This window comes from Trichechus manatus, unplaced genomic scaffold, assembly GCF_000243295.1.
Source record: "Trichechus manatus latirostris isolate Lorelei unplaced genomic scaffold, TriManLat1.0 scaffold00024, whole genome shotgun sequence".
Taxonomy (NCBI): Eukaryota; Metazoa; Chordata; class Mammalia; order Sirenia; family Trichechidae; genus Trichechus; species Trichechus manatus.
Window position 1 is genome coordinate 3,205,539 of NW_004443960.1, and position 22,167 is coordinate 3,227,705.

At 53.4% G+C, this 22,167-nt stretch overlaps 1 protein-coding gene across 1 annotated transcript in view; it reads left to right on the forward strand.

Moving 5' to 3' along the window:
• Positions 1–17,474, forward strand: part of NAA60 (N-alpha-acetyltransferase 60, NatF catalytic subunit) — a 26,149-nt gene extending 8,675 nt beyond the window's left edge. Inside the window, exons 2-6 of the mRNA XM_004373200.2 lie at positions 9,165–9,280; positions 12,906–13,035; positions 14,809–14,905; positions 15,641–15,875; positions 17,248–17,474. Of these exons, the coding sequence (XP_004373257.1) occupies positions 9,171–9,280; positions 12,906–13,035; positions 14,809–14,905; positions 15,641–15,875; positions 17,248–17,404 (729 nt within the window). The 5' untranslated portion in view covers positions 9,165–9,170 and the 3' untranslated portion in view covers positions 17,405–17,474. The remainder of the gene's footprint in view (positions 1–9,164; positions 9,281–12,905; positions 13,036–14,808; positions 14,906–15,640; positions 15,876–17,247) is intronic.
• Positions 17,475–22,167: the final 4,693 nt, after the last annotated feature.

Consider the following 22,167-nt stretch of genomic DNA (forward strand, 5'->3'; position numbering starts at 1 on the left):
ATCGTGGGGGCTGGACGGAGAACAGGAGGAGAATGGGCATCGTGGGTCGTCTGAAATCTGGTTCCCCTGTGGCTGTCTTTTTTCCTTTTAAACTGAGGAGCTGCTGTTGCCATTTCACACCCTGGCCCCTCAGCACAGCGGAGGCTTCCTGCAGCCATTTGAGCCCTCCTTGGAGGAACAGACAAGCTCCTGGTTGGGTGTGTGCCCTTAAACAGCCTCCAGTCTGGGGTAAAATCAGGATGCTGATTAAACAAATACATTTTACTACTCTCTGATTCCCACCCCTCAAAAGCACTGGGTAGTATTTTCTCTTGTTGTGGGTTTTTTGTTTTGTTTTGTTTTTTAAAACCAAACTGGCAGCCCTTCTTACTCAGTCTGATTAGGAATTATACTGTGGGCACTGTCCTATCGGCAGCGTCCTACCAAGACCCAGCTTAATTTATAAAGTGGCAGGGGCAAAGGTGCTTCCTTGCAGGCTGTCGGTAGGAGCCCTTCCAGGCCACGCCTCACTTGTCCCCGGCTTTACCCTCTGACCGTGTCTTTCAGCGTGAACATGAGAACCCGAAGTGGAGGCCCCACAGTCAGCTCGTTCTCCGCCCCCGTTCTATCTGCCAGGGACACGAGGCTCGTCTGAAGCTGTCAGGCCAGGTGACTGTGAGGGCACCTATTCAGTGTTCTTGCTCTTCTTCTACGTCACATCATCTCTGTTCTTCCTCTCAGACCTCCTCTCGCCCCAGACCTGGGCTAGTGTTTCCAAACTGAGTGGGACCCCAAAAGGCAGAGTAGCCCTTCTGACTTCCCACCCACAGTCTAGTCGTTCTTCCTTGTAGAAATTCACCAGTCCTAAATGGCTCTGGGAGGTGATGGGTGGTGCAAACAGCTAACAAGCTTAGCTACTGACAGAAAGGTTGGAGGTTGGAGTCCATGCAGAGGTGCCTCGGAAAAAAGGCCTGGCAGTTTTCTTCCAAAAACTCAGCCATTGAAAACCGTATGGAGCACAGTTCTACTCTGACACACACGGGGTCACTGTGAGTCAGAGTTGACTCGATGGCAGCTGGTACGTGTAAAATGCCCTGATGTAGATCCTTTGAACAACCAAGGGTGGCCCAGTGCCTTCAGAAGTGCTTCGTGCCGGGGCAGGGAGGTGCAGGTGGTGTGCATGCACAGTGGCCCAGAACATGTCCTCCGCATCTGCTCACAGTGGACAGGAGAGAGGAGCAAAAGGGAAAAATTAGATGTAGAACAAAATTTGCCATATCTCATCTTGAGACACAGCTAAGGAGCCAAGCATCGGAATGAGTGCAAGACGCCTTTCCTGCACTGCTCTGAGGTGTTTGTCTTTGCCTTTCTGTCCGCAGGAGTCTGGAGAGGCATCAGGCTTTCAAGTGCAAGTACCCCAAGTTCACGGGCCCCTGGCAGCAATGACTCCCATTTGCAGAGGGCCCAGTGCAGGCCTTGGGTTCAGGCCACACGCTCATCCTAGGAGGGACATTTCATTCCCATCTTGCAGCCCTCTCTGTGGAAACTTGATCTGAACCCAGGTCTGGGTGGCATCCCAGCTTGCCTTCCCCCGGCCCCGCTGCCTCCTGCTCCACGGGCCCTTAGGGCACGTTGTGAATAAATGGTCCTTGCTTATGTGTGAGAATTCCATGGAACAATTTCCATGGAAGGGTTCAGGCCTCTTTTTCTTCCTCCCCCCCAGAACTCTGGTTTGAGAGCTCCTCGCATATGCCTGGACAAAGCCTTTTTCTGGTCTTTTCTTGGGTGGGGTCCAGGGGCCACTTCAGCTCACCTGCCCTGACTCTTCCAGGGTTCTCCCCTCGGGCCTCCTCCCCAGCTCAGACTGAGTTGGAGGCTGAGGTCTGGCAGCCGCCTGGGGGTAGTAGGCAGGATCCACACTGAGCCCCAGCACCTTGAAGCCCTCCCACCCCAGAGCCTGCCTGTGCACCGGTCCTACTGGCACTGCTTCCAGGGGCCATACTGTCTGTACTTGGCCCCCAACAGAGACCCGACCCCAAGCTGACCTTCAAAGTGGAACCCCGTTGAGCCTATTTGCCCAAAGTCTCCGTTTGAGAGGAGTGGAAGGCTTCCCTCAACGTTGAAGTTGTCAGTGAAGAGGTGCCACTGCGATAGGATAAAACGGTGCCCAAGTTTAGCCCCCTCCTTGCTTGTAGGACCCTGTGCGTCTTGGGGGAGGTTTGGGGGAGGCTGCGAGGGGATTGATTCACACCTGGGGAGAGGGGATGTATCTGCTCACGGGGTCTTAATGACCCCTCTCTGCCCAGCCTGGTGGGTTGACTGCACTTCTCGTGCTTACAAATGTGCTGTTTGCCCTGGAATTCCTCAAGTGAAGGGAGTGGTTTCTGTGAGTTATCAGGTCATGGTGCAGGGAAGTTGGAGCCCTGGTGGCACAGTGGTTAAAAGCTCGGCTGCTCTTTGAATCCACCAGCCGCTCTTTGGAAACCCTGTGGGGCAGGTGTCTGTCCTGTCGGGTTGCTGTGAGTCAGAATCGACTCGACAATAATGAGTTCGGCTTTGTGTTTTTTTGGTGCAGGAAAGCTCATGCCTTGGTAGCCCAGAGTGCCATTCCCAGCGTGGGGGTGTGCCACGCCTGCACAGTCAAGTATTCCTGACTCTGCTCATCGCTGTGACCCCGGGCTGGAGCAGGGCCTGGCCTTTCAGTAGCTTCCCGATGACTGACTCAGTGGATTCTCAGTGTGGAATGTGGGGGTGATAGAATGCGTGGCCCAAAGGGACCTGGGACCTTGCCAGAACCACCTGTTGGTTTTGTTTTGTTTGTTTGGTTGGTTGGTTTTTTTAAAAAATTCAGGTATAATTAACCTACAGTCAAATGCACAGATCCGAAATGTTCAGATCTATACGTTTTGACAGCCACCCTAATGAGCTGTAGAGCACGTCCATCCCCTCAGAAAGTGGCCTTGTTTCCCTTTTCAGTCTCGCCTCCTCCTTAACCAGTTTCTGATTTCCATCACCATAGATTCCTTTATCCAGTTTCAGAATTCCATGCAAATGGGCCCTCTGGTTCTATCCATCTGTGTTTGCAGAGATGCGTGTACATTGTATGTGGCCGATACACAGGCTCCTCTGAGCACGATGAATCAAGGCTTCAGAGGGAGGCTGTTTGGAAATAGCACGGTGTGTGGGTGTGTGTTGTCATTCTGTCGATTCCTCGTTTTCCTACTCCGCTGACGTCTGGGAAGAGGCCCTGGCTGCCGTGGGGAAGGCTATCCCACCCATCTGTGCTGCTCTTTTGATCAGGGAGCGGTGGGTGACAGGGTTTGTAGCTTCCCTCTCCCCACCCCCCCACCCCCCGCCTTAGCCCATTTTGCTGACGGTGTCCTGCATCTACCATGGTTTATTCTTCATTTTTCCCCCATCCATCCTAAGGGTAAGAGCTTGGAGCTCATGACTGTTGGGTTTTTCGGGCCCTGCACTCACAGAAGTTCACATTCCAGAGGTGCCCACGATCTTTGAGCGGCCGATCAGCCACTTGCAAAGCTGGCCGCCCCCACACCAGCTCCATCTCCAGATTCACCCTTTTCACACCTTCCCTTCTTTCCTTCCATGGGCACACGGGCCACCAGATCGCCTTTCCATGCGCCCTCCTGTCCCCTCCACCGTCTGCAGTCGGCTGGGGCAGACCAGGCTCCGTAACCCACCGCATTTCTCCCTCATTTAGATGCGTTGGGTTTCTATTTTTAATCAAGGCATATAAAGAACTGGCTTTTGTAAACGTGCAAGTATTTTGAGTAGGGATACAAGAATACACAAATAGCTTTTTGTTTTGGAGCCCAGTGTTTTTCTTAAAAGTTGGACAAGGAACAAATCCTGCCCCTTTGTTCAAGAGCCTGGTTCCAAGGATCCTGGGGAAAAAAATGTATAAATCCCAGCACAGAGGAGAGGCCAGTTTATTATGGCTCTCTGCCTTTCCATGAAGCTTCTTTTAAAGCCAACTTTATTGAACTATGTATGCAATAAAACGCACCCCTTTCAACTGTACAGCTCAGTGAGTTTGGACAAACTCCACCGCCATTAAGATATAGAATAGCTCCGCCCACTCAGAAAGTCCCCTGGGGCAAGGACTAGAAGGCAGGAGGGGACGGGAAAGCTGGTGATAGGGAACCCAAGGTTGAGTAAGGACAGTGTTGACATGTAGTGGGGTTGTTAACCATTGTCATAGGGCAACATGTGTACTGTTTAATGAGAAACTATTTTGTTCTGTAAACCTTCATGTAAAGTACAGTAATAAAAAGAAGGTCCCTTGGGCCTCTCTGCAGTCAGTCCCCTGCCCCAGGCCACCACTGAGAGTCAAGGCCATGCTTCTTAGCACTTCCTCTGCCAAGTGTCTCCCACCCTTCAGGCACCCAGACCTCCCTGTGGGCCCCCACGCACCAGCTCAGTGGCTGGTTTAGGCACCCCCCTGCCCTCATCCCCCCAACCCTGGTGGGGAACCAGCTGAATGGTGCCTGTTGCTACACCTCCTGCTCAGAGCTCACAGGCGCTGGTGTGAGTGCCTTCTCGTCACGCAAGCCAAGAGCGTCTCTGCTGTTGATTCAGAAAACTTCGGGGCTCAGCTGATGGGATGTCAGGAGTTCAGAAGCATTGGTAAATCTCCTGAACCGGGTGGCCAGCCACCTGGGATTCAGGGTACGAGCAGCGGCCTTTGCTGAGAGCTCATTGTTCCCAGTAATGAAACTTCTGGAGGCCTGCTGTGCTTGCTGCAGTACATGGGTCTGCTTTTCAGAGCTCGGTGCCAGTGCCGTGCCGGATGTCAGCAGTGTTTAATTCAGTCACCTGGAAAATGCGCTTCGCATGTCTGAAACCCAGTCTCTGTGGAGATTAGAAGTTGTTTTTTTTTTTTTTGGTTTTTTTTTTTTAGATTAGAAACCTTTTCAAGTTTCCACTAAGGTAGAACAACACACTTTCACGCACCCAACATCTAGATTGAACATTTATTAACATCTTGCCATTTCTGTGCCAGCTAAATTGAATTCCAGAACATTCTGTCATTTTGCCCCTGTGTATTCAGCGTGCATCTCTGAGGAATATGGACATTTTTTATGTAACCACAATGCTGTGCTAACCCCTAACAAGATTAACAACAACTTCAGCTGTAGCTTTAAAGAGGTTTTGTTTTGTTTGTGCTTTGTGTGTTTTGCCAGAAAATGATTCTTTAAAGTGTCTGAGGTAAACAGTGTATGGATCCAGAGCCCAGGGGGCGAAGGAGATGGTCAAGTTCAGAGAGAAAAACCTCTTCCAGTGAAGACGAGCCTGAGCTAACTTGGCATCCCCGATGCTGAAATAGGAGCTGAGAACCACCTAAGTCAGGAATTGGAGCAAAGCTACTTAGAATGCCAGTGTCCCAGAAGAACTAGATGGTACCTGGCTACCACCAATGACCACCCTGACAGGGAACACAACAGAGAGAGTCCCTGATGGAGCAGGAGAAAAGTGGGGTGCAGAACTCAAATTCTAGTAAGAAGACCAGACTTAATGGTCTGACTGAGACTGGAGGAACCCCGGAAAGCATGGCACCCACACTTTATCCGTCAGCGCAGAACTAAAACAATTCCTGAGGCCAACTCTTCAGACAAAGATTGGACTGGACTGTGGGATATAAAATGATACTTGTGAAGAGTGTACTTCTTAGCTCAAGTAGGTACATGAGACTAAATGGGCAGCTCCTGTCCAGAGGTGAGATGAGAAGGCAGAGAGGGTCAGGAGCTGGTTGAATGAAAGCAGGAAATCAGGGGTGGGAAGGAGGAGTGTGCTGTCACGGTATAGAGAGAGCAATTGGGGTCACATAACAGTGTATATATAAATTTTTGTATGAGAGACTGACTTGAATTGTAAACTTTCACTTAAACTACAACAATTAAAAATTAAAAAAAAAAAAAAAAAAAGAATGTCAGTGTCTGCCCTGTAAAAGGTCAAGGTGAAGGGTGATGTCCCTGAGAGAGAGCTGGACCTTGTAGGCTGGCGGGCAGTCAGAGCCAACATTGATAGATGCTTCCTCCACGCCAAGCAGTGTTCCCAGCGCCTTTACATCCACAACCCATTCCAGCCTCAGAATAGTCCTGGGAAGGGCTGACCTTTTCCATTTTACAGAGGACGCTCAGAGAGACTTACTAATTAAGACTAAAGAAGAGGCTGAGGGCAGTGCAGTGGGGTTCAGTGGGAGAACTCTCACCTTCCATGCAGGAAACCAGGTTCGGTTCCTGGCTGATGCACCTTACGTGCAGCCATCACCCGTCTCTCAGTGGAGGCTTGCGTGTTGCTATGACGCTGAACAGGTTTCAGCAGAGCTTCCAGGCTAAGACGGACTAGGAAGAAAGGCCTGGCCGTCTACTTCTGAAAATAAGCCAATGGAAACCCTATGGAGCACAACGATCAATCCACAGACGATCCTGGGGATGGGGCAGGACCGGGCAGCATCTCATTCCATTGAGCATGAGGTTGCCACGCGTCAGGGGCCGACTCAGTGGCAGCTAAGGACAACACAGAAGAGGCCCCAGTCAGTGTCTGAATCTCTCCCTTTGTCGGGTGGTGGTTGCCCTGAAACCTTGAGAAAAGGGAAGAGGTGAGGTACACCAACAACCCGTCACTCAGAGGGGTGAATGTGGTGGCGAGCCCGGTGGGCTTCACCTGCTCTTGGGGGTGGAGCCCTTGAGCCCTCACAGTCAAGTTCCTTGGAGTAACAGTAATAGCCCTTCACCTAGGATAATTGGTCCCGTCTGGTGAGTGCCGGGCTGCATTTTGGACGGAGATAACTCAAAACTAACGACGTGACGTGCCCGTCAGACCTCTGGGCATCTCCGGGGCAATCATGGTGCCCACTGGCAGAATCGTAGTTCCTAAGTAAGTTTAGGTGAGTTAACAACAGTCTTCTCAGGAGACTACCCGCCACCCCCAAACTTTTTATTATGAAAACTTTCAAACATATAGAAAAACTAAGCATATAGGACAAGTCCCCGTATTAGACCTACCAGCCACCTCGATTCAACAGTTAATAGCATTTTGTCCTGTTTGCTTCATATGGGGGTAGTGAGTGTTTTGTTTGTCCTCTGAACCATTTAGTTAGTTGTAGACATCATGATGCTTCATTCCAAAATATCTCAGCCTGCCTCTCCTAAGAACGGTGTCCTCCTCCCTTGTCACTCTACCCTTTCACATCTAAGAACGTCAGAGATCGTTTCATAATCTCATCTACTATCCAGCCCGTACTTAAATTTCCCCAAAATGTCTTGACGTTTTACTTTTCCTAGTAGGGGTTCAAGGAGCCCTGGTAGCACAACAGTTAAGACTCGCCTGCTAACCGAAAGGTCAGCGGTTTGAACCCACCCAGCAGCTCCAGGGAGAAAGACCTGGCGATCTGCTCCCATAAAGATTACAGCCTAGGAAGCCCTATGGGGCAGTTTTACTCTGTCACATGGAGTCGCTATGGGTCGGAATTGACTTGACAGCACCCAGTAACAACAGTAGGGACTCATGCATTCCCATTTGGTCGTAGGTCTCCTTTAACCTAGTACAGTTCCTTGCCCTTTTTTTAAATGACATTGAGATTTTGAAGAGACCAGGCCAGTTGTCTTGTAGAATGTCACACATTCCTTGTCTGTTGTATGTTACGGGGTCCTTTATCTCTTTCCTGTCTGCCAGGTATTTTCTGCAAACGTGAAGTTAGGACTGAAGGCTCTGTTGGGTTCGAGGCCCACATTTCAGGCAGGGACCCTGCACAGTGGGACGCTCGCAGCGGGAGGGCCACGGGGTCGGAGGTGGAGCTCTATCACTCAGATCTGAGGGAGAGAGAAGGGTTGTCCGTTGGGACTAGTAAGGCCTCTGGGGGCTTCCTTGCCTCCCTGCCTGGCCCCCGATCCCCAACAACTCTCCCCCGTGTGTTTAACTGCCTTCGGTGATTCCCGCTGGACTCTGTTCTTTCTGTCCGTGACTCCATAGGGTGATTTTCTAATTCTGTCATTATTTCTGCTGTTGTTAGCTGCTGTTCTTCTGTAATAGAGAACTCCTCCTCCCCCCGTGGGGTCGAGCTGCACAGAGCCTCCTGGAAAGACAGTGGGTGGGTGTGCAGTTCTTCTCTTTTTTCCGTAATTTATTTTTGTTGTTGTTGAGAATATACACAGCAGAACATACACCAATTCAACAGTTTCTGCATGTACAATTCAGCGACACTGATTACACTGTTGGAGTTGTACAACCATTCTCGCCCTCCTTTTCGGAATTGTTCCTCCTCCGTTAGCATGAACTCACTGCCCCCAACGCTTCCTGTCTAGTCAACTCTTCCTTCTAATGACCAGTTTCCAACATGAAGGAAAAAAGCTTTTATTTTCTCCTTTGTCACAGCCCAACATTGGGCTCTTTTTCCTCCTTTCCCTCCCTCCCTTCCTTCTGTCCTTCTTCCCTTCCTTCCTTCTCTCCCTCTGTCCCCTCTGTCCCTCCCTTCCTTCCTTCCCCCCTTTCTCCTCCTTCTAATAAACGGGGGAGACTGCTCCATTAGCAGCCTGGGTTGAACACATTTTCCTGATTTAAAGGAGCCTTTGGCAACTTGTGACCCCCGATTGGAACTTTGTGTGTCTCTGAAAGAACTTTTTTCTGTCCACGTGTCTGCATCTGCTGGACTGGGGAGGAGTCGGGTGTGACTGAGTCCTTATGGTGAAGCAAGCGCAGCTTCCCTGGACACCCAGGAGTCCACTCCCTTGGCCCCTCAGGCTGGGGGCCCACTGCTGTGCTCCTTGCAGTGGAGAAAGAGCTGCTGTGCGCCACGTGGACCAGCCAGGGAGCAGCAGGGCTGTTGTGGGAGGCTTGGAGGGCAGCTCCGATGGAGGAGGACCTGAGAGGAGGAGAAAGAAACAGCCCAGAGACGGGGAGCGTCCCGTGAGCAGTGAGGGGAGCCTGCGTCCTCCTGCCCCTTCCCCTGCCCGAGCCTCAGTTTCCTCATCTGCAGAGTAGGGGCGCCCATGACACCTGGCACATGGGACGACTGTGAGGGATAGGTGCCTCAGTGCTCACTGAAAAGACCCCATGTACATGGCAGGCTGTGTATCTGGCTTACCTCCCGACGGTAATCTAGGAGAAGGAAGGCATGGCGGGTGCAGGTGGGCCACCCCTGACGCTGTCCCCTCTCCCCGCAGGTGTGAATGACAGAGGTGGTGCCGTCCAGCGCCCTCAGCGAGGTCAGCCTGCGCCTCCTGTGCCACGATGACATAGACACCGTGAAGCACCTCTGTGGCGACTGGTTCCCCATTGAGTAAGTGAGGCCTGCCGTCGTGGGGTGGGGGAGAACCTGCGGAGGCGAAGCTGGAAGAGTCTCTGATCCCAGGGCCATGTTGTCAGACCGCGAAGGCGAGGGTGGCCCCAAGTCCCTTCACTTGTCAGTGGGCCTAGGCCCTGCCCCCCGGCCGCTATTGGGCTTTCTCCACCACGCTGTGTTCCTTTCACGAAGAGCCCCTGAAAGGCTTTGCTAGGAAACTTTAGTTACCAAAGTGTTCAATGCAGTGCTGTTTACAATTAGGAAAATTCAGAAGCAGCCTAAGTATCTTAACAGTAAGGCTACACACATTAGGGTGTAGGTGTGCAAGGCAGTACTATCTCGTCGGGAAAACGCCCATGGAAGAGGGATCTTTGTTGACAAGAAGCATTTCTTATGAGATACTGAATTTTAAAATGCAGACTGTGGAACAATACGTACAATGATCCTGTTGTCATTTAAAATCACGCCCGTCCACATAAACCAGAGATTCCATCAGCCTGAGACCAGAAGAACCAGATAGTCCCAGCTATCACCAGTGACCTCCCTGAGACGCAACACAACAGACAGTCACTGACGGAGCAGGAGGAAAGTGGGGTGCAAAACTCAAATTCTAGTAAAATTACTAGACTTAATGATCTGATTGAGACTGGAGGGACCCCAGAAGACATGGCCCCCGGACACTCTGTTAGCCCAGAACTGAAACCATTCCCAAGGCCAACTCTTCAGACAAAGATTAGACTGGACTATAAGGCACAAAATGATACCGGTGCAGAGAGTGCTTCTTAGCTCAGGTAGATACATGAGACTAAATGGGCAGCTCCTGTCCGGAGGCGAGATGAGAAGGCAGAGAGGGTCAGGAGCTGGATGAATGGACATGGGAAATCCGGGGTGGAAACGAGGAGTGTGCTGTCACAGTATAGGGAGAGCAGCTAGGGTTACATAACAATGTGTATGTAAATTTTTGTGTGAGAGACTAACAAACTGTAAACTTCAACTTAAAGCACAATTAAAAAAAAAAAAATTAGGACAAACTCAAAATTTTATTACAAAATATGGAGTGGGATAAATGCACAGAAAAATTTGGAGTGACACAGACTGGGTTCAGATCCCAACTCCAACACATTAGTTAGTTATCTAAAAAAAAAGAAAAAAGTCACGCCCATAGATAAAAGTTTACGAGGCTATGTACCATGTTAGGAAATCCTGGTGGCACAGTGGTTAAGAGCTGCAGCTGCTAACCAAAAGGTTGGCAGTTCGAATCCACCAGGCGCTCCTTGGAAACCGTATGGGGCCGTTCTCCTCTGTCCTACAGGGTCGCTGTGAGTTGGAGTCGACTCGACTCGACGGCAGCGGGGTTTTTTTCATACCCTGTAACAGTGTTTTCAGTAGTTGGGGGTGGGGAGGGTATTAGTGTGAGTAATTTCTGTTTTTAATTGTATTTCTTATCTGTAAAATACACATACAGCTTTAGTAGTGAGAAAAATAGAAGCAAACTTTATAAATAAGATCCTGCCGATCCATGAGTCTTAATCTTGGATTTGTTGTTTAAGCCGCTGCTGGCAGGAACGTGGGAACAGGGCGGCTCTTGTACGTCGCTGATGGAAGTGTGAGTTATTACAGCCTTTTGAGAATGTTAAAATGAAAAAATAAATGAATTCTTCAGCCCAGCAATTTCATTCCTGGAAATTAATCCAGAGGGGAAAAAAGCACCAGTAAGTACATAAGTAAAACCCTGCTGAGACTGGGGACTGAGCGCTTCCAAACTGGGCGAGGGTCTCGGTGCAGCCAGCCCACCCCACCATCCTTGCTGCTCCAAGGGCCTGAGACCTCTGCTTCCAAAGAAGATGGAGGAGTGAGCTGTGATGTCACCCGCCCCGTCCGGGCTGCAGACCCACATGGCTGCACCCTCTCTCCAAGGCCCTTGACTAGTTCCTGGGGACAGAAGATGGGAACCATGGAGAGGACCAGGGCAGCTTGGACAATGCTCAGGCCCTGGAGGAGAACCTTCCAGAGGGTGATCAGTGGCCTCTGCAGAGCAGAGCAGAGAACCTCTGTGCTGTGTGGCTGCAAGGGTGATACCTTCCTGCAGAAAGGCACGCAGGACAAACCTGTCAGGTCTGTTCCAGTTTTAAGACAAAACATAGTCATAAAATCCCGAGCTCCTCCGCCCTTCTGACGGTGCGGCTCTCTCTCTGGCTGTCGCTGAATCCTGCCTTTTAACGACTGTGTCCTCAGGATTTGCACTAAATGTTCTCTTCCTGGCATCCCTCTGAGAATCTTGGCCCAGGTCTAGGTGAGTAGCCCCTGCAGCACTGGCCATGCATTTCCCTCAAGGGTTTTTCCTCATGCCTGTCTAGAAGCTTCCATCAACTCCGATGCCACTCAGCTCTGAACCTGGTGCTCCCCAGACTGCCTCCCCCGTCTTCAGTGTGAAAAACACACCTCACACACAAAGTGCATACTGTATGATTCTACTTACGTGGAGCTGAGAAATAAGCAGAACTATTCTATGGATCAGAAGTCAGGAGAGTGATTATCTTGGGGGGAGGCAATGAGTGGAGGGGGACAATAGGGGTTCCTGGGGTCCTAGTAAAGTTTTGTTTCTTAATGTGGGTTCTGGTCATACTGGCGTGCTTCCTTTTGATAATTAGTTAAGATGGTATTCATGATTTATGTACTTTTTGCAGGTATATTATACTTTAAAAAAAATACAACGAATGACTTTGAAAAGGTTTGGGCATTTTTTCAATAAATATAAATGTTTCACAGGATTCGTGTAGAAGGTCTTCCAGGGTCCGTGACTGGCCATGGACCCCAAAACCCTAATTCATCCAGCCAAGAGACAAGCTGCCTCACTGCCCCAGCGGACCCTCTGGGCACTGCCCTCACAGGGACAACGTCACTGGAGGCGTTTTTCCTCTTGTATCTTGTGTCTTGTAAAATCATCTTTCCCATCAGAAATCCCCAGTCCTGTCTCGGCAGAGAGTCACTGGGTGGTGTAAATGGTTAAGTGCTCGGCTGCTAACCGAAAGAGTCAGCACTTCGAACCCACCAATCCCTCTGCAGGAGAAAGACCTAGCGATCTGCTCACGTGGATTACAGCCTAGGAAATCCAAGGGGGCAGTTCTGCTCTGTCATTTAGAGTCACTGTGAGTTGGAATCAACTCGACAGCACACAATAACAACAATATCTGGACAGGGAGTCCCTGGGTGACGCAAATGGTTAAGTGCTCAGCTGCTAACCCAAAGGTTGGAAGTTCAAGTCCACTCAGAAGCACCTCAGATGAAAGGCCTGGCAATCTACTTCCAAAAGATTAGCCACTGAAAACTCTTAACGAGCGCAGTTCTACTCTGGCGTGCGTAGGATTGCGTGAATTGCAGTCGACTCCGTGGTAGCTGGTTTGGTTTTGGTTTTGATTTTGTGGGGACAGAGTTTAGATATGACAGCTTCGAGAAGACAGCCATGCCAGCTAGGTAGAGACTGAGTGATGGGCAGACTCCTTACCCACCTCGGCACAGTGGACGGAAGCAGCCTAGAGCTCCCCTTGCTTCTAATGGCCAAAGCACCGACCTTAGTTGGACTTGACCTTGGGCGGGGTTCACGTGAGTGTGTTCTTCTCAGGTACCCAGACTCATGGTATCGTGATATCACATCCAACAAGAAGTTCTTTTCCCTTGCTGCAACTTACAGAGGCGCCATCGTGGGAATGATAGTAGCTGAGATAAAAAGTAGGACCAAGATACATAAAGAGGTAAGTCTGTACTAGACCCGTTGTGCTGGGGGACCCCTGAATCTCTTGCCCTGAGATCATCCCTAACATAGAACCAGAACTATCCCATGAAGTCATCTTTAAACTAAACCACAGTTTAGCTCAACCAGTAAAGAATGTTCCCCTTGAGCAATGCGCTCTTCTAAAGGATTGTCTAAATGAGATCAAACTGACGACGCTAACTCTAAACCACAGAGGAGACGTTCAGGGGACAGAGAGTCTAAGTTAATGATAGTGAGACAGTGTGGGCAGAGATGGCGAGAATGGGGACACAATGCAAAGAAGGTAATCAGTGTCACTGAACTGTACATGTAGAAAACCTTGAATGGGCATCTGTGTGGTGCTGACTTGGAGGTCACTGTCACAGGACAGGCCAAGGGAGGCCAGTAGGAGACTCACGCCCCCGCTTTTCGGCCCTTTGTCCTAGGAGCCTCCAGAATTCAAGCTGGAGTATGAGACTCACCCCCAGTTGGTTTCCTTCAGGGTGACCTTGTCCATCCTAGCTTCCTCCTGAGCTGCTTTCTTGCCGTTTTTTCAGTGCTAAGATACAGCCCCCCAAAAAGAAAAGAAACGTTGACATTTTCCAGAAGTATCCATATGCTTTTGATCTCTCCTCTTGTGTGGAATAAACAAGGATCCCATCTGCCCTCTAGCTGCTCTCCTCTCCCTCCCTGTGACTCGCTGCTCCCCGAAGCCCCTCCTGGTAGCTCTTCCTGAGTACCCCCAGATGGCTGTGCCGGTAGCTCTCCATGCTCCTTTGGGCAGAGACGGGACCATTTTGCTTCTACTCCCTGGACTCTCAGGGGAGGGGGCCCTCACACCCCAGGCACCCGCTCACTCGGGCCTCACGGAAAGGCTGAATGGATTCTATGCCAGGCAGAGCAGGGCCTGTTAAAAGATGTCAGCGGGGAGCGAGGCACTCGCCTCGTCTTCCTGACCCTTCCCAGGAGCTTTCAGTAACAAAAGTGATAAAGACACCCTGGTCCCAGAGACCCATGGGCAAGGCTGGCCTCTGTCCAGGCCGATGGTGGCAGGAAGTATTGGGCCATGAGAGCGGCACAGGGCCGGGGTGGCACATAGGATGGGGATTGGAAAGGCAGAGCCTCCAGATGTCCTTGTTATGGTGGGGGGCACCATATGCACTACAGACCCTTCTAGTTCCCTGAGGCGGAAGAACATAAGGGACTCATAGTGGTCAGATTCACAGCTCTCCCAGCCCAGAACTCTGTCTCTGGAACCAAGAGATGTGGGTGGCGTGGGCAGGCAGAGGGTGGTGGGCGGGCTCCCCAAACTTCGCTACTTCCCTCTGAGACCACCTGGAGGTGGCAGGTGATTCCTGAATGAAACCCTTTAAAGCTTTCTGTTTGTCCGTCTGTCTTGCCCCTTTGAGCATTAGCTCACACAAACCGGGTACCTGCTCAGTCTAATTGTTGTCTTTGTAGTTGCCATGCTGTACCCTATTCTGGCATCAAAGTGCCCTTCCTGTCCCCATCTGTTCTGCCACCGTCCCCCAGAGCAGCTACTTTTCTGTGTGTATTTGGAGTTTAGCAGTTGTCTACCCAAACAGCCAAAATGCTCTCATTTCCATGGGGAGGTGGGGGTGACTCTCTGCTCTCCTCTTTGTTCTGTCCCCTCCCCTTCCCTACTGTCCCTCCAGGCCAGGGGAGGTTCATCCTGCTCCTTGTAGAATAGACCCAGCAAGACGCCATGGATCGCTGGTGTTGACCTGACTTCATTCTTCAACTTTTTCTTTAGGATGGAGATATTTTAGCCTCCAACTTCTCTGTTGACACCCAAGTGGCGTACATCCTAAGTCTGGGAGTAGTGAAAGAATTCCGGAAGCACGGCATAGGTAAGAGGCAGCCGAGATTGGAGTATCTGACCACCCTGTCCAGTCGTCCTCGTCCTGATGATTCAAGCTCATCTAGATCTCTCTGGTCTGTTCCTTCATTTTTGTCCTGCCATCTTGGGTCAGACCTTCACCATCCCCCACTGCCCCCAGCAAGTCTCCCGACCCCTGTTGGCCTGCAGCCCACCGTCTTTCCATGAGCCGCCATGTCTTTCTGCGGTAGCCTGGTTCCCAGATCTGACATGATGAGATCAGTAACAGCCCAGCCCTCCCCACTTCTGCTGCCCCACACGTAGCTCGCGTCAGCTCACAAGGGTATCTTTGACTAACAGTCGAAACCAGAGTTTAAAAAGCAGTACTAGCCAGCCCGCTAGACTGCTTGATGGGTAACCAGCACTGTAGTGCAGGCACGTCATAAATTCCTGTTCCGTTTGGGCCACGCAGTCAGTGAGCCGTGGAGTCTAAAGTCTCACCCCAGGCCTGGCCCGACCATGTTTCCTGGGTTCAGGTTCACCCTTTTTATTGTCTGAAATGTCATTTGAGTCTCCATGGGGCGTCTAGCCCATGGGAGGGGTTTTAGGGACTTTGACGGTGGGTGGTTCTAGAAGGTCAGCTTTGGCTACAACAGGCAGGGAGGTCCCCGGGGGATTTCTGCAAAGGGCACTTCTTTCTCTGCATCCTCCTCTTTCCTCTTTCGCACTGTTCTGCTGAGCGTCACCTTCAGCTCTTCTCTCCCAGGTTCCCTTTTACTTGAAAGTTTGAAGGATCACATATCAACCACCGCCCAGGACCACTGCAAAGCCATCTACCTGCACGTCCTCACCACCAACAACACGGCAATAAACTTCTACGAGAACAGAGACTTTAAGCAGCACCACTATCTCCCCTATTACTACTCCATCCGGGGGGTCCTCAAAGACGGCTTCACCTATGTCCTCTACATCAATGGCGGCCACCCTCCGTGGACAATCTTATATCCTTTACCTCGGGGGCGGAGGGCTGTGGCCCCCCCGACGTGGGGGTGGGGCTCTCAGTGATGGAGCCGGCAGGCCCGTTGGCGCTCTGGTCTCCTTCAGGTGACTTTCAGGTGGCCACGCTTGCAAGGTGTGGTATGTTGGCCGTGTCTCCCAAACCAGGCCGTGTTTCAGGTAAACATGTGGCAAATGATCTGATTACAAGTATTGGAAAAGTGAGTGGTTTCTGGCACTCAGGGCCCCCCACCCGATTTCAGCTGGGTGTGAGGGGCGGAGTTCAGCCCTAAATCCAGCCAGCCAGCCATTCACTCAACAACTATTTATTGAGAGTCATCCATGCCAGGTGCTGGGGAGACCAGTGCGAACAAAACAGGTGAAACTCCCCGCCCCCATGAAGCGTGTATGTGAGTAGGGAGGAAACAGACAAGTAGAATGAAAAAAGCCTTTTCACTTTTTTGAACATTTGGGTTCAAGCAGGGGTCTCTTTCTTTTGGGGTTGCATGACCCAAAGATGTGAGCCTTGTCCTGTGGCCTCCTCTTGAACTCTCTGGCCCTTGGCAGGGAGGAGGGAGGTCAGGAGACTCCCCCCTCCCCTTTTTTTTTTCCAGTTGTAAAAATATAACACAACATTTGCCAGCCCAGCGTTTTTCAGGGATACGACTTAGTGAACATTAATCATGTTGTGCAGCCATTACCCTTGATGCCAGATTTCCCATTGGAGACTTCTTAGTCATCATAAAGTATGACCCAAAAAGCACTGTGTGCGTGTATGTGTGAGAGAGCGAGAACTGTGTGTGAATGTATGTGAGAGAATTGTGTATGAATGTGTGTGTGAGAGAATTGTGTGTGAATTTGTGTATGAATGTGTGTGTGAGAGACAGAACTCTGTCTGTCATCAAAGGAATGAGTCTAGGCTTTATTCATTTCATAGGGAAGTAAACAGGAAAGAGACGGGTGGCCCCAAACCCTGCAGGCCTCCTAACTCATATGAAGATGGGCCCCTGGGGGTGTCCGGGAGATGAGCACAGCTGGCCCCCATCCTTGTCACAGGCACAGGTGCCTCTGTATGTCATGCTGTCCTGAGGTTGGAGGTTGTTGGGGGAGAACGAGGAAACTTGCCCTTTTACCAGACCCGTCCCCAGCACCCGCTGTGAGTCGGCCTTAGGTGGGGGTCAGGTGCCTGTGGCCTTACTGCCCTTTATCATTCGTCCACAGCAGACCCCCCCAAGCCCAGTGAGCCCCCAGCGCTCGCTGCAGAGGCTTAGCCAGCGCTTGGCCCTGCGGGAGCCCCTTGTGCTGCCATCCTGGGCGTCATGTCTGCCCCACGGGGGCAGGCGAGGGCTGATCAGAGTCTTCCTTAACGGAGCCCACGGACTACATCCAGCACTTGGGCTCTGCACTAGCCAGCCTGAGCCCCTGCTCCATCCCACAGAGGCTCTACCGCCAGGCCCACAGCCTGCTCTGCAGCTTCCTGCCCTGGTCCAGCATCTCTGCCAAGGGTGGCATCGAGTATAGCCGGACCATGTGAGGTCAGCCGGGCTGTCTCCGCTGGCCCCCGCCCCTCAGTACCTGCTGAGCCTGCCTTCCTGTCCCTCTGACCCCTGAGGTCCTCTGGGAAGGAGCCGGCGGCCACCTGCCGGACCCGTTGGCCTGCCCCATCTGCAGGCCCGGTGCTACGCGGGCTCGGGAGTGGCGCCGGGCATGGCCAGAGCACGTGGCCTCTGACAGGTACGCCAGAGCAGGTGGCGGGGAAGAGAGCAGACCTGATAGAGAGGATAACCAACAAAAACACCAGTTTCCACTGAGTCCATTCTGACTCATGACAACCCACGTGTGTATGAGGAGAACTGCACTCATAGGGTTTTCAGTAGCTGATTTTAGGATGTCAGCATATTTCCCTGGGGGACGGAGTTCAACCCCTAACAGGAATCGTAGGGGTTCCAGAGCATACCCCCTTGTTCATATAGACACAGCCCGGAGAGGCTCAGTGGTGTGGACCATGGCCAGTTGAGCTGGGACCCTGAGTTTGGGAGCAAGGCCTTGATATAGGCTGGTATCGAGGGGAACCTGGTGGTCACTGGGGAAGATCTTGAGCTTCAGGAGCACCCTTGGCTCCTCCCAGGCTGGGTCGCTGCGAGGCCCAGCTGCGGGCCCCGTGCTGGACACGGCGCGGCCCTCATCCTTCCCGTGTTCTCTCCCACAGGCTCCTCCCGCTGCCGAAACCTCTGCCCTGCCTTCCACGCACACTCGCGTCCCTCGTGGCACCCCCACGGGCCGGCTGGGACGCGGCTGCCTTCACTGTGGTCTGTCTCTCCCGCCGCCCGCCTGGGGAGCAGGAGGGCAGGAAGGGGCCTCACTCTTTGTGCCCCTTGCCCGACCTCTTCCACTTTCCCGCCGGTCCTTGTCAGCTCCCCCCACCAAAGCCAGAATGAACCTGCTGCTGGGAGGAAGGAACAGAAGTGTTATGGACGGACGTGACCCTGGAGATGGGAACAACAGCTCAGAACAATGGGGGACGGAGTGAAGGGGTGCCCGACCCTCATCCAGAGCCAGCCTGCGGGAACTGGGGGCAAGGGCAGCCCTGCTCCCCACAAGGGGCTGGCCCATGGAGGGCGGAGCACCAAGCTCAGGGCCAGGCTCCCTGGCATAAGGGGCCAGAGTTGCAGGTTGCTGCCCTGCTCCTCCGTGGGACGTGGATTCCTCTGGCTGCCCTTGCTGCTTCACGCTGTCCCAGAGAGATGGGGGCTGCTCATTGGATCCTGGAGGCTCTTTGCTGAATGCTGGGGAGAGCTGGGCTGAGGACATGCCTTGCAGGTCTCCGAGGTCTCGCCAGACATGTGACAGCGGCCGGCAAGTGAGGCCTGGCCTGGAGGTGGGGTCAGCGGTCACATGCTGTGGTTCCTTGGGGGTCCCAAGGCAGTGGTGGGCCAGCTGGTCCCGTGCCCACGGCGAGCTCGTGGCATGCAGCCTGCATCCTTCATGTGCTTCTGCATCTTCTCCCCACCGTGTGCCCCCAGAGCCCTGGGCTGCCTCCCCTGCTTCCAAAGCAGCCAGGTGGGGGCAGGGTCCCTTCACAAGCCGCCATCATGGGGGCCCTCGGGAGAAGAAGGGACAACTGAACAGATGTGGCCTCGTGACTTGAACCCCTTGCTCCTTCAGAATGCCCTGGCCCAGGGCTCAGGGTGCTGGAGCCACCCTCGGCCTCATGCCACCCTCCCCCCACCTGTGCCACCTGCCCCGCACCCACACGGCCGCTGCCACACTGATGCTCCTCTGCTGATGTCGGCTGGGCACTGAGACCCAGCTCCGTGTTCTCTCTGATCTGAATCAACGGTGATCCTGTGATTTTTATGTCTGCCCTGTGGGGTGAGGGACGAGGGGAGGTTCTGCCTTGGACGTTCATCCCCGAGCCCGGACGCCCTGCCCTCCCCCCACCCCCCAATCACTGCAGTGTCATTCCGTGTTGAACGGAGTGTAGTCTTTTGTCTTATCCCAACAAATAAACAGACTTTAATCGGTCACATCCTATCTTTCCAGTGCCCGGCTCGCTGCGCTTTGGGCCCTGTCGCTGCTGACCCAGTCCCCATTGCCAGGCCCTGGAGCTGCCTGTCCAGCGTGGAGTCCCCAGGACCACCTCCAGCCAAGCAGGCCGGTGGCTCTGAGCTTTACCCACATCTTGTTATTGTGTGCCGTCAAGTTGATGCCAACTCACAGCGACCCTATAGGTTACAGTAGAACTGACACAGGGTTTCCAAGGCTGTAATCTTAACAGAAGCAGATGGCCAGGTCTTTCTTCTGTGGAGCAGCTGGTAGGTTCAAACTGCCAACCTTTCAGTGAGCAGCCTTGCGCTATAACCATTGTGCACCAGGGCTCCAGCATCCTAGCTCTGAGGTGAAAAGGATAACTGGGATGTTGTTCTTAAACAACCAGAGACCCCGAAGCTGCCTGTTTTCCCGCCAGGTCCCTGGCCTACCTTTGGCCTCTAGCTGGTCCCAGCCCACCCTGCCTTTGGGGGTGCTGTCCTGGTCTAGAGAAGGTCCCACAGGTGACTCGGCGGCATACCCTGGAGCCTGAGGAGGGGACACCGGGCCAGGACACCCCACACTGGGAGCCCGAGGGGAGTGCCAGCATGTCCAGCCCCTGGCTGGGCCCAGCACAGGGTCAGGTGCTTCCACCAGCCTCTCTGAAACATCTGGCCACCCTGCGGACAGGATTGGTTCTCCCATTAGACGAGGAGAAGGGGTTCGGGCAGTTACCCGAGAGCCCCCGGCTCGTCAGTGGTGGGCCCGGGAGTGTGTGTCCCCACTCTGTTCTCGAGCTTCCGACCTCAGCCAGCTGTCCCCCAGGGGCTGGGCACCCTCCCCAGTCTCTCCCCCAGCAGAGTGTCTTATGCCCCTGCACATCTCCACCTGGGTGAGTCACCACACAGAGCTAGAGGCTCTGACGGGGTCCGGGGAGGTCAGGGAGTTGGCTGGGACCTGCCGAGAGGTGCCTGGAGCCAGTGGGTCTGCTGAAGCCTCAGACCCCTGTCTGGGAGGCCACAGGGCGAGTGACGCCAGTTAACCCCTGCTGGAGCCTGTGGCCCCACAGGAGCGTCCCCGTGCTGCTGAGTCACTTGGCTGGTTATCAGGCCGGGGGCGACTCTTGGGGCCCTGGGTCAATTATGTGACCAAATGTCAGCTTGCTGGGTGGGACTCGGGCTGAACCAGGCCCCGAGGGCAGCCGTGGCCCTGGCTGGTGTGGCGGAGACCAAGCCAGTGCATCCCAGCCCTGTGCTTGGGGGAGGATGAGGGTGGCAGGTGCTGGCAGGTGGGTCCAGGGCCATGAGGCTCCCACAGCCACCCCTGCAAGATTGAGGACAGCCCAGCCCTGAAGGGAGCCAGCTTTCCACTCCGCCCACACTGGGACCTGTGCTGGGATGGGGCGCGTTGTCTGCAAGACCCCCCAGATGCCTACGGGTCTCCCGGTGGGGCGGGGGCTGGAACTGTGTAACAGTCCACGCCAGGGGTCTTTGTACTCCGGCACCGGCTCCCCGAGGGCTGAGACACCCTATTGCCCAGTGCAAGCCCACTGGAGGTTCCGGGACTCAGAGGGCAGAGGGGGTGCTCCGGGGTGGTGGATGGGCCTTGGCAGAGTGTCTGCCTCGTCCGGACCGAGCGGGGCTCCTCCTCCACGTCAGTTCCCTGCCCCCAGCATGCCATGCCTGTGGCTTTTCTGCTTCTCAGCCTGTTTGGAGGCCTGTCAGGAAACCCGTGAGGGACTGAGGACGACTGTTGAGAGGCCAGTTCAGAGCCAGTTTTCTTTGGGGCCACATGTCTGTCTCCCAGGGGGAAGGCCCTGGGCAGTGGTTATGTGTAGATGTGTGACAGACCACCCCAAACCTCGCTTAGACCATAACCAACAACCGTTTTATCTTCTCACAACTCTGCAATTGGAGTAGGGGTCCGTGGGGACTGGAGGACCAATTCCAGGATGGCCTAAGGTGGGTGCTGACCGTGGCTGTGGCCTCCCTGGGGCAGGGTTGCTTTCCCACATTCTGGTGGTCTCGGGACAGTCTGCCTCTTTATGTCACCGCTGACTCCCCCCAGGGCACACATTGGAAGATTCTGGTCTTCTCAAGGCCCAGAACTGGCGCCGGGTCACTTCCACCACATTCTGTTGATAAAAGCAAGACCCAGAGCCGGTCCCGATGCAAAGAGAGGGGACTACCTACGGGCCAGAATGCAGGCACACCTGGCTCATCCCAGGCCACGAAAGTGGCCGCCAACCACAGGCTGGGAGTCCCAAGATGTGGACCCTGGGACAGTCCATGGTCCTCTCTGAGCCTCGATCTTCATCCAAGAGTGAGGGGATTGGGCCCCTACAGTCTCCAAGGACTGGTCAGCTCAAACCCACACTGATGTCTTCTGCATGGCCTGGCTTCTGGTGGGGTGTCACTTCTGTCTGTGCCCTCAGGCAGCAGTCCCCACCCCCTAGTCCTCAGTTAGTGGCTGGAGCACGTGTCCCCTTTGTGTCCCCTGGGCAGCCTCCCTCACATGTCTTGAGTAGTGGTCCTTCAGGTCCAGCTGGGTGTGTGTCGTGGGAGGAAAAGAAGAGGCCCACCCTTTCTGTCATCCCATGTGACTCATCTGGTAGACTAACTGGCAGCCCCGTCAGCCACACACACACTTGCCCAGGTGCAGCTGTTGGTAGAGTGTGCAACACCTACTCCCTCATCACTCCTGGGGGCTGCTCTTCAGCTGCTACAAGCTCAGCTCCCGCTGCCCAGGGCTGCACCCAAGGACTGAAGT